Source organism: Sorex araneus, chromosome 2 (genome assembly GCF_027595985.1).
Source record: "Sorex araneus isolate mSorAra2 chromosome 2, mSorAra2.pri, whole genome shotgun sequence".
Classification (NCBI taxonomy): Eukaryota; Metazoa; Chordata; class Mammalia; order Eulipotyphla; family Soricidae; genus Sorex; species Sorex araneus.
Window position 1 is genome coordinate 342,742,379 of NC_073303.1, and position 12,221 is coordinate 342,754,599.

Sequence of the window (12,221 nt, forward strand, 5' to 3'; positions counted from 1 at the left end):
AGTGGTGCTAAGGAGCGAAGCCTGGTTGGTCACACACAAGGCAAACGCCCTACCCCCTGTACTCTCGCTCCTGCCCTCTGTTTTTGCTTTTAGATGGTGTCAAGCTAAGTCCTCAGTGCTAAAAACCAACAAAACAGAACAAAACTAGAACCATCTTCACTCGCTCCCCCGCTCCCCCCCCATACACAAAAGAAACCAACGCAAACCACAACCAGGAGCACTCACCTCAAAACAAACAAACGGCTCATTGAAGTTGAGTTTGACTCTCTCAGGCTCTTCTTGCCATGCATTTAAATCAGAACTATCCTAACCTCATGAGTTTTAAGTTCCTATTTTTAAATAATACTTTAAAGCAGCATAGTGGATACCTGAAGATAGTGGCTTTTTTTTTTCTTCTTTGTTGGGTCATACCCAGCAATACACAAGGGTTACTCCTGGCTCTGAACTCAGGAATTACTCCTGGCAGTGCTCAGGGGACCATATGGGATGCTGGGATTCGAACCCAGGTTGGCCCCATGTAAGGCAAATGCCCTATCCGCTGTGCTATTGCTCTAGCCCTATAGCTATTTTTCATCTTATAAATCTGAGGCACATACAATCTCTGGCATATTACAAACAGTAGATAAACATTTCCAGAAATAAGTTACATATATACATATATGTGTGTATTAGATTGTATATATATATAATATACACATATGTATATATTTATATATGTGAATTGAAACAAGTAAAAAATTTAGTCTGATCTTACCATTTAACCTACACACATTTTGGGACTGGAGCAATAGTACAGTGGAAGGGTGTTTTCCTTGCACATAGCTGACCCTGGTTTGATCCCAGGCATCTCATACTGTCCCTTAAGCACAACCTGGGGTAATTCCTGGGTCCAAAGCTAGGAGCAACCCCTAATCATTGCTGGGTGCACCCCCTTCAAAGGAAAAAAACCCAAACTACACACATTTTCATATAGTCATTGCTGTAGTGTTTAGAGATTTTTGTTTGTGTTTTGGAGAGGACCATGCTCTGTGGCGCTCAGGTACCACTTCCAGTTTCTGGCAGTGAGTGGTACCATCGGGCACAGAGATTAGCCCCAGGTCCCCTGCATGGAGGGGATATGCACAAGTCCTTTGAGTCACCTCCAGTGTTTAAACATTTGTGTTCTTTTTTTGTGTGTAGCATTGTTGCATTGGCTCATGCTATATAGTTATCTTATTAGACTTAAAAAATTTAAATATTTTTTAGTTCTCAGTTTTGATTCTCTTGGGAGGTGGGTGAGGGTGGAGGGGAAAGGACTGCAGTGCTCTGGGTTTTGGAGCCAGACCTGGTGGTGCTCAGGACCTACTCCTACTTCTGTTCTTGGGGTCAGCCACACAAAAAGCAAATGCTTTACTTAATCTTTGTACTATCTCTCTGACCTCTGGTTTTTATTCATTTATTTATTTATTTTTTGGTTTTTATTTATTTATTTTTAACAGCACCACACTGGAGAGTGCTCCGGGAGTTTTCCTGGCTCTGTGTTCAAGAATGACCCCCAGCAGTGCTCAGGGAAACATATGTAGTGCTGACGGTGGAGATTTGAACTGGGTTAATGAGAGGATAAAGGCAATCACCTTTATCCCTGTACTAGCTCTCTGGACTGATTCTTTCTTTCTTATTTTTAAATTTATTTTTGTTTGTTTTTGTTTTGGGGATATACCTGATGGTGCTCAGGACTTCTGGCTCTGTGCTCAGGGATCACTCCTGTTGGGGCTTGGGTGTGGTGTCAGGTCAACTGCATGCAAAGCAAGTGCCTTACCCGCTGCTATCTCTCCAGCCCCTAACTTGTTTTCTACCTTGTTTAGATAACGTCTGTCCTCTTTAACACTGCAGCAGTGCTGAGAGTGAGAAGAGAGTTTCCTCACATTTTAGGGAATGAGGGCATCTTCAGAAGATTCAGATGAAGAGGTTCCTTAACACAACCAACTCTTTCACATAGCAAAAATACCAATTAAAGCTTTTTGGAGGGCATGTCAGGAAAGTCTAACTCACTGTAACTGTCACTGTCACTGTCACCCCGTTGCTCATCAATTTGTTCGAGCGGGCACCAGTAACATCTCCATTGTGAGACTCATCTACTGTTTTTGGCATATCAAATACACCACGGGTAGCTTGCCAGGCTCTGTCATGTGGGCAGGATACTCTCAGTAGCTTTCCAGGCTCTCCAAGAGGGGCAGAGGAATTGAACCCGGGTCGGCCGCATGCAAGGCAAATGCCCTACTTGCTGTGCTATCGCTCCAGCCCAAGTCCAGTAACAAGTTCCACAATGGTGAACTTACTGGTGCTTGCTCGAGCAAATCGATGAGCAATGAGATGACAGTGATACAGAGACCTATATTTATGCACAGAAGTCCAACTCATTCTTGCTAAAGTTCTGATGGGTGAACATATGAAAGAAATCCAGCAGGGCTTTAGTCTTTCAGCAGAAACTTCTCATAGTATCTGCAATTCTGAAAGGCGGGCACTTGAAGCAGCCATTTGTAGCTCCCAGTGAACAAACCTCAATTCCCACCCGAATGCCAAAAATCTGGGGTTGTGGTGGGGGGCAGAAGAAGAGGGAAGAAGTATAGGATGAAGGGAAAGAGGAAGGATGGAAAGGAAAGTCAAGGTACTTAGACCTGAAGAGGCTAAAAGGGGGTATTAATCCTGGACAGCTGCTGGATTGACACACAGGCTGGCCCAGGATTTGCCTTAGCCTTCAGAGTCAGGGGACTGGGATCATCACCAAGAGGCTGGAGACTTTGTGCATCTGTGATATGCCCTTGGTAGTAAAAGGCATTCGGTCTAAGCAGCTCTTATCTTGGCAGAGGGCTGTACTTTTTATAATGCTCTTACTTAGGTTTGCTTATTTGAGTCTCTAAATAAGGATGCAAACCAGAATTAGTTGGTGATTATAGTGTAGTGTATATAGATGGTAACTTCATGGATTTTTTTTTTGCAGGGGAAATGGGGTCACACCTAGCAGTGCTCAGTGGTTCAGGGGTGCTCCTGTGACCATGGCCTGGGGGACCATGAGGTGTCCGGATCAATCCTGGCATCCGCCATGCAAAGCAAACACAGCCTGCTAAGCTCCCTCTCTGACTCTACATGTTCTGCCTCTGACACTTACCATGTTATAAACTAAGATGAACTCAAACAAGCAAAATTGTAAACTTCAGTGCAGATAAAACTTTTCTCACTAACCTTTTATGGAAAGCTTAGGGTAGAATGCTTCTGTGATACACTATTCTAAAACAGTTACGCGGTGGCTAGTGTCGTTTTATTTATTGTATTTTATTATTTCACTTAAATCTTTTGTTTCTGGGGAACTGGTCGTTCCCCCTGCTGCAAGGTAGTAAAAGAGTGCTTGCCTTGCACATGGCCAACTTGGGTTCCATGCATCGCACCACGTATGTTCCCCCAGGCACTGCCAGTGACTCCTAAGCACGAAGCCAGGAGTGAGCCTTGAGTACCACCAGGTGTGGCTCCCTAACCAAAGCCCAGACAAACAGACAAAAAGTTTTACATAATGATGGCACCCTACTCTTGCAAAATATTGGTATGAATCTGTGAGGATTAGTGAAATATGGCATATATGTACACAGATATACAATATCTGTATAATGTAGTCATTAAGATAAAAAGAAAAATACTTTAAAGATGAGGAACAAGGGGCCTGGGAGGGAGGTCAAATGGCTGGAGCACAGGCTGATTCCCCAAATGCTAGGAGCGACCCCCAAGCACCAAGCCAGGTGTGGCCCCTGAGCATGCCCGGGTGTGCCCCCAAATATAAAAAGAAAGAAAAGATATATATATAAATTTTTTTTTCTTTTTGGGTCACACCCAGCGATGCTCAGGGGTTACTCCTGGCTTTTACTCAGGAATTGCTCCTGGCAGTGCTTGAGGGACCATATGGGATGCCGGGGATCGAACCCGGGTCAGCTGCATGCAAGGCAAACGCCCTACCCACTGTGCTATCGCTCCAGCCCTGAGAAAAGATATATTTTAATTATATACCAGTCAGTGGGAAAAAAGCTTATAAATAATACATAAGCTGTGACTTTTTTTCGCATTTAAAATGTATATTATGCATACATAAAGATAATGGCTGAAATTGCCATGTGTAATATATTATTAGTATATACAGTAAAATACAATAATAATATATTTATATTAATATATTAATACATACAAAACCAATAAGATATTAATATATATGAATATTAATAGTAATGTTAATGGGTGAAATTGCTATATAATTTTTTTACCTTGTTTGGGTTTTTTTTTGCTTTTTGGGTTATACCCAGCAATGCTCAGGGGTTACTCCTGGCTTTGCACTCAGGAATTACTCCTGGTGATACTCAGGGGACCATATGGGATGCTGGGAATTGAACCTGGGTCAGCCACATGCTAGGCAAATGCCCTATCCTCTGTACTATCACTCCAGCCCCTAATTTCTACCTTTTTTCAGGGTTATTTTCTAACTTGTTTTCAATAAATAGAGGCTGTGTAAGTGGTTTTATACCGGGAGGAGCGAGGAGCGCCTCTAGTGCACTGTCTCAGCCTTTTCTAACTGGGCCCCTCTTGACCTTGTTTCTTTCCTGTCACCTCCTGACCTACTGCTTGGCCCCCTAGTCCTATGCAGTGGCTCCCCCCATGCCCCCCACTTATGAGATTTCATCTGTGAGCCCCTTGGTATATCCTGGAGGCCCACAAAAGTCCTTATGTTGAGAAACGGCGCCCTAAGAGATTAAGGAAGGAAAGTGCCTTGCCTGTATGAATCTTGCTGTGGGCCTTCACTTAGCAGTCTGTCCTGAGTGCTCTCCCTTAGGCATCTTGGGACAGTCCTGTCCTGGGGGAGGGAGGGAAGGAGTACCGGAGAAGTGTCCCTTTGACTTGACTCCTTACACTACTTTCTCTTCGAATTTTCTAATTCCTGCACAGTTGATTATATTTCCTTATTTAACTGGTCATAATGCCAAAATCCCAACCGTGAATGAGGTTGACAATTACACACATGAAGTAAGTGGTGGGGACAGGGGAGAGCTTTGTCTGGGCCGTGTCCTGGAGCTCGCTCTCTGGCAACGACTGCAAGACTCTCCACTCCAGAGCGAACCCTCTATGCACATGCACTTAGTGAGTCCCTCCCCCCAGAATTTCTCCCCAATGTCTTGTTGACTTCCCTGTTAATTTGACCTTCTGTGAGTTCCATCTCTACCCAAACTCTTAGCACTGTATTTCATTCCAAAGCAATGATTCTTGCTTTGTTTTGTTTGGGGGCCACATGCAGCAGTGCTTGGGGCTTACTCCTGGCTCTGTTCTCCGGGGTCCTTCCTGGTAAGCTTGGGAGACCATACGGGGTGCTGGGGATAGAACCTGGGTCACCCCATGTAAGCAAATACCCTATATGCTGTACTATCTCTCTGGCCCCAAACCAATGATTTTTTTTGAGGGGGGGTCACACCCAGCAATGTTTAGGGGTTACTCCTGGCTCTTTCACTGAGGAATTACTCCTAGTGGTGCTCAGGAGACCATAGGGGATGCTGGGAATTGAACCCGGATCTGCCGTGTGCAAGGCAAATGCCCTACCCACTGTGCTATTGCTCCAGCTTCAAAGCAATGATTCTTAACCCTAATTTGAGTCCTGAATTCATTTAGGAATCTTACGAGTGTCCTATGCAATGTCTGAAATAATCCCTGCGGTGAAGCCAATTCAAAGTTCAATAAAAGAGAAATTTATTAAAGAGGTCCTAGCTTTGAGAGAACATCAGCTTTCCCTGACTATCCATCCCACACCCCTTGTTGGTCTCAGTTTATATAGTAAATTGCATCACAGACAGAATTCATAATTGTTCTTTAACAAAGAAAAGAAATATTTAGTGAATTCCTAACATGTTCATCTAACTAAAGAAGGTTGGCTTCTAACATTCTGAGTGAATAAAGAAGTGTAATTCATAACTTCAAAGCTGTACCTTCATCTTACAAAGTTCGCTCAGAGCTATGTGTATATGGGAAGACGAAAGGACCAGAGGTGATTTGAACTTTTTATTTTTTGGAGGGGCAGTGTGTTTGTGCCACTCCCAGCAGTGCTCAGAGATTAATCCTGGGCTCTGTGCTCAGGGTCCCTCCTGGCAGTGCTCAGGGGACCATGTGCACTGCCGAGGATTGAAACAGAATTGGCAGCTGGAAAGCAAGTGCAGTAGTTCTTGCACCATCTCTTGGCACCAGATCTGAATTTCTTATCCTAGAAAATATGCCCCTAGATATGAGGGTGCCGCTTATAAACATAAAGGGGAGTTTTAAAATGTGGGCATTACTCAACACCTTTATTGCAAACCACAACACCTAATCAGAGAGAGAGAACAAAAGGGAATTCCCTGCCATAGTGGCAGGGTGGGGTGGGGGGAGACAGGACTGGGGAGCGGGGGAGGGATGTTGGGTTTACGGGTGGTGGAGAATGGGCACTGGTGAAGGGATGGGTTATTGAACTTTGTATGGGGGAAGCATGAGCACAAAGATGTATGGATCTGTAACTGTACCCTCACGATGACTCTCTAATTAAAAATAAACTAATAAAAAAAAATACAAACACACACACACACACAAAAAAATCTTACCTACCTGGAAAACCCAACCATACTGATTAACAACTGTGATAACAGTGTTAATAACTGTGTAATAGATAAATTTAATAAAGAGTTCTATTAAGGTAACAATAATAAAAAAAAAATAAAATGTGGGCATTCTGGTTGCTTCTTTGTTTTTCTCCGCAGCAAAAAATGATGGTTTTTCTGATCGCAGTTTCTGAGGTGGCTCTGACATACAGGCGGTGATGGCGGGAAACATTTTCTATAGAATGCAGAATTTTTCTGTTTTCTTTAGTCCACACCAGAAAGTGCACTTTTCATTTACAGATCTAGATACAGAGATCAGTGTAGCTGACTGATCTACTATTTCAGCCTATTCATGAACCCTCCATTGTAAAGACCTCAGATGACTAGAGTGACAGTGACAGTTTAAATACACATTGTACAGTGGCTTGTTCATTGTGGCTGCCTTTGATTCCATGAATACATTCTCTGAGGTAAGGAAATGCCTTCCCCCACCCCTCTTTTTTGCTCTTCAATAATGTTCCTCTAATGACTCTACAGAAATAAATATGGGATGAAATTTAAAATCTGAAAACCTATATATTTACTGTGATACTTAATTGTTACTGAATACTAAATTTTGTAAAAAACAAAACACTAAACATTCGAGAAGGGCCCAATTCACGATAAGCAGTATATTGCATGGCCTGTTTCCATGGTGACTTGTTCAATGGTGACCATTTTAATAAGTCTATTTTTGTTTGTCTTCTTCCTTCAGAAATGAATGCTAAGGGACTTATCCTCAATGCATTTGAACGTTATCGCCTAAAAACCTGCATTGATTTCAAGCCTTGGACTGGAGAAGCTAATTACATATCAGTGTTCAAGGGCAGTGGGTGAGTAGAAGAGTTTGTCTTCTTGGAATCCTAATGAAAAGTGGACATTAGACATTAGACATTTGGGACATTAGAGCACAGAGTCACCCTAGGCCCTGACCTTGAGTGAGGGGTGCGGCTTCTTTACAGTTTGCTGGAGAATGAAATATGAGGTGGCTCAGGCCTGGGGGGGGGGGCTCAGAGAGAGCCATATGCTTCCCATGCAGGAGCGAACCCTGAGCTCCGAGTCCAGACCAGCCCCGCCCCCCAGCAACTGCCTTCAATGGGCCCCAAACGAAACCAAAACCAAAGCAAAACTTAGAACGAGCAAATAGCTGAATCTAGTTTCTCTAGCCATAAATAGAGAAACAAGGAAATAGGGCTGTCACCTCTTTGACTTGAGTAGTAAGAGTTGCTAGATTATAATAAATACAAATACACACGCATACTCACACATCTGGCTTATTTAAGAAAGAAATAAGGGCTGTGTAAACTACTCTAGTGATAAAAATAACATTTCCATGTCCGCAGCCTATGATATTAGGACAAGTTGGCGGGACTGCGTGTCATGGACCCTGCAGTACCTGGAGCTTCATCAGTTCTTTACCATCAAGTAGTTTACACAGCCCTTATTTCTCTCTTAAGTAAAGCAGATGTGTGACGATGCATGTGTATTTATATTTATCTTAAACTAGCAACTCTTACTACTCAAGTTAAGGAGGCGAAAGTCTTATTTTCTTGGAAGTCAGCAATTCCATCTGGTTATACCTAGAAAACTGCTCCTCATGGTGCGGAAATAGCCCAGCGGGCTGCAGTACAGGCTTTGCACACAAGAACCCCGGGCCTGATGCCCGGCACCACGTGCTCCCCTGAGCACTTCCAGGAGCAACCTGTCAGCCAGGAGCATTGCCTGAGAACCTTTGTGTGTGGCCCAATACACAAACAAATAAAAACTCCTAAAGGTCAATACTTACCCAGAGGATCTGAAGGACATTGAAATTTTCAGGAAAAATCCGGGGTAGCCTGATGAGGGGATGACTTGCTCTTATGTCCTATTGTCACAGTCAAGTTCTTTTCAGGATCCCACCCCTCACCAAGCTTAGGAGATAAATGTACGGGGTCCAGAGATGTGCAGAATGCCTAAGTAGGTTTGGAATTGGGGATATTGCCCTAAAGCTTTAATCTACTCCATTTTAATCCCTTTTCTCCCTTCTATAAACTCACCGGTTAGGTGCTGGTCTAAAGTGGGAAACAGGCGAGCTGGGAGGCAAGAACTCTCCATCGGCACTAACTGCGACAGAATAGGGACCATCCAACACGAGTTCCTCCACGCGCTGGGATTCTGGCATGAGCAGTCACGCTCTGATCGGGATGACTATGTGGAGATAGTTTGGGACAGAATTCAAGAAGGTACCTTTCTCTTGTTTGCTTGCTTGCCTGTTTTGCAAAACTGGGGACAGAGCCCAGGTAGGACAACATACATGCAGGATACCATACGCACATAATGCAGAGCTACATGTTGTCCCTTTTAATTTAATTAATTAATTTTTTAATGTAGCTATTTGCTCGAGCGGGCACCAGTAACGTCTCCATTGTGAGACTTGTTGTTACTGTTTTTGGCATATTGAATACACCACGGGTAGCTTGCCAGGCTCTGCCGTATGAGTGGGATACTCTCGGTATTTTGCTGGGCTCTCTGAGAGGGACGGAAGAGTGGAACCCAGGTCAGCTGTGTGCAAGGCAAATACCCTACCCGCTGTGCTATCGCTCCGGTCTCTTGGATTATTTATTTTAATTTAATTTATGTATTTACTTATTTTGCTTTTTTGGGTCATACCTGGTAATGTGCAGGGGTTACTCCTGGCTCATGTACCCAGGAATTACTCCTGGCAGTGCTCAGGGGACCATATGGGATGCTGGGAATTGAACCCAGGTCTGCTGTGTGCAAGGTAAATGCCCTACCTGCTGTACTATTACTCCAGTCCCTGCTGTCCATTTAAAAATTTTTGTTAAAATTTAAATGTTTTATATATATATATATATATATTTGTTTTGGGGTCACTCTTGGCAGTGCTTAGGGCCTACTCCCAGCTTAGTACCCAGGAGTTGCTCCTGGTAGTTCTTGGGGATCAGGCCATGCCAGGGATCAAGCACAGGTCTCCCATGTGCAAAGTATTTCCCTGGCCTAAGCCTAAATTTTTTTAATTTAAATTTATTTATGTTTTAATTGGTGAGTCACAGTGAGGGTACAGTTACAGAGTCACACATTTTCGTGCTTGTTTTTCCCTCATGCAATGTTCGAGAGCTCATCCCTCCACCAGTGTCCATTCTCCACCACCAATGAACCCAGTATCCCTCCCACCCCCCAAACCTATCCCCCCCACCCCACCCCGCCTCTGTGGCAGGGCATTCCAATTTGATATCTCTCTTTCCTTTTGGGTGTTGTGGTTTGCAATAGGGGTATTGAGTGGCCATCCTGTTCAGTCTCTAGTCTACTTTCAGTACACATCTCCCTTCCCGCACAAGATCTCCAATCACATTTTACTTGGTGTTCCCTTCTCTATCTGGGATGACTTTCCCCCCAGGGTGTGAGGCCAGCTTCCAAGCCATGGAGCCAACCTCCTGGTATTATATACTACTGTTCTTGGGTATTAGTCTCCTACTCTGTTATTTTATATTCCACAGATGAGTACAATCTTTCTATGTCTGTCCCTCTCTTTCTGGCTCATTTCACTTAGTATGGTACTTTCCTTGTTGATCCACTTATATGCAAAGCTCATGACTTCATCCTTTCTAACAGCTGCATAGTATTCCATTGTATAGAAGTACCAAAGTTTCTTTAACCAGTCATCTGTTCTTGGGCACTCGGGTTAAATTTTTTTTTAATGTAAATCTTTATTAAGGAATTGTTATGTACAACACTGGTAATGATGATTCCATACATATATTGTTCCAGCACTACACCCAGCAGAGTACTCTTGTTCTTCCACCAAAGGCCCCAAAGACCTGTTTGGGATTGTTGGTGGAACATCCACCGTCAACCCTCCTAACTCGGTTCTGTGGGTCAGTTCTCTCCAATTCTGTTCCCTTTGGCCCTTCGTTGTTCTTATATGTGTCTTTAAATTCTACATATGAAGAGAGAACATTGTGTATGGGGTTATTAGAACATATTAAGTATTAAAACATTCTTTTCCTTCCGACTGCCATAAATCTGCATGATGCCCTTTAGTTCCACCCATGTTGTGGTAAATAGCATAATTCTGTGTTTTGTAAGATTGAATTTTGGGGGGCAATACCCGCCATCTGCACTCAGGGATCTCTCCTGGCAGGGCTTGGGGCAAACCCTACCTGCTGTACTATCTCTCTGACCCCTCCAAGACTGAATTTTTAAGTATGTTCCATTTTCATCTCCAGCCTTCAATGATGACTGTTAACAATGGGAAACCAGTTTTGAAGTCTTACCTCATTTAGCTCTAACTCATTATAGGTTCAATGCCTGAAGGTGTGGAGGTTTTAGAATTCCAGAACCCCAGAAATTTTGAGCTCGATGTGATCAGAGAAGCGAGTATTTTTTCCTCTCTCTCTCTCTCTCTCTCTCTCTCTCTCTTTCTCTCTCTCTCTCTCTCTTTCGGGGGGGGTTTTGGGCCACATATAGGAGTATGAGATCTTACTCCTTGTTCTATTCTTAGGGGCCATTTCTGGTAGTGCTTGGCAGACACTGGTAGATATTAGGGGTCAAAGTGAGGTAAAGCACATGCAAGATCTCAACCCCTCTATTACTTCTCAGAAACTGGAATTTTGTAAATATTTTGTGGAATACAGCCCTACAGTGTGTCATCTGCAGTTTGTCCTACAGAGCGTCAACCAAAAGGGTCTATGGTCAAAGTTGTATAGAAAACCCAAGGCTAAAAGAATAATCTTCTAGCACCAGGGAAGCGCTTCAAGGTAGAGCATGCGCTTTGCTTGTCCGGGCCCCTGGGTTGGGTTCCTGGTGCGGCCATTCCCACTCCCCCAGACAGACTTGACCTAGTTATTCATACTTCTGTCCTGTTCAGTCATGAGGAGACTAACATATGAGTTACAAATGCTCAAGAAGAGGACCATTTCCTAAAGTGCTCATATTACGGTTTTTGACTTTTTGTGGGATGTTTGGGACTTTGGAGTATGAGCATGAGCCCATGGAACCCCTACTGAGAAACACTGCAATGCTCAAGCGGACTAAGCTTTTTGTGACTTTATATTCCATATCAGACGGGTCTTAGGACCATTCATGACTGGAGCTCATGTTTTCCACATTTTATACCCACCTTCATCCCCCCAAATTCCTACAGGGACACATACACCCACAGAGTGACAGTTTTTGCATTTTTCCTAACTTCCTAGAATATGGGCGAGGGGCTGGGGATAAAGCTGAGCAGTAGAGTTCATGTCTTGTTTATGTGAGGTCCTGGATTCCATCCCTAAGTTTGTGAAAAACCCAAACTGAACCATAGGATCCGGAGTAGGCAGTGGTGTTGCTAGCCTGTGAGGCACAGTAAGGATTGCTTAGTTCTGAGTCTCCTGACCTCACATTCTCAACACGACAGCATCACAGCTCTTGGTCTCTCCCCCAGTCCCAATCCTCACTATGTCTGATGCTCTGTGTCTGGCAAAGGTAAAGTGTAGCTATGGACTTTCAGAGCCAAGATTTTTAGAGCCAGGAAATTGTTCAGTGTTAATTGATGCTTCTCTCTTAAAG

General features: G+C 43.7%; 1 protein-coding gene across 1 annotated transcript in view; it reads left to right on the top strand.

The window, feature by feature from the left end:
- Window positions 1–12,221, top strand: part of MEP1B (meprin A subunit beta) — a 48,339-nt gene that overhangs the window by 20,278 nt on the left and 15,840 nt on the right. Inside the window, exons 7-8 of the mRNA XM_055124823.1 lie at window positions 7,387–7,504; window positions 8,715–8,893. Of these exons, the coding sequence (XP_054980798.1) occupies window positions 7,387–7,504; window positions 8,715–8,893 (297 nt within the window). The remainder of the gene's footprint in view (window positions 1–7,386; window positions 7,505–8,714; window positions 8,894–12,221) is intronic.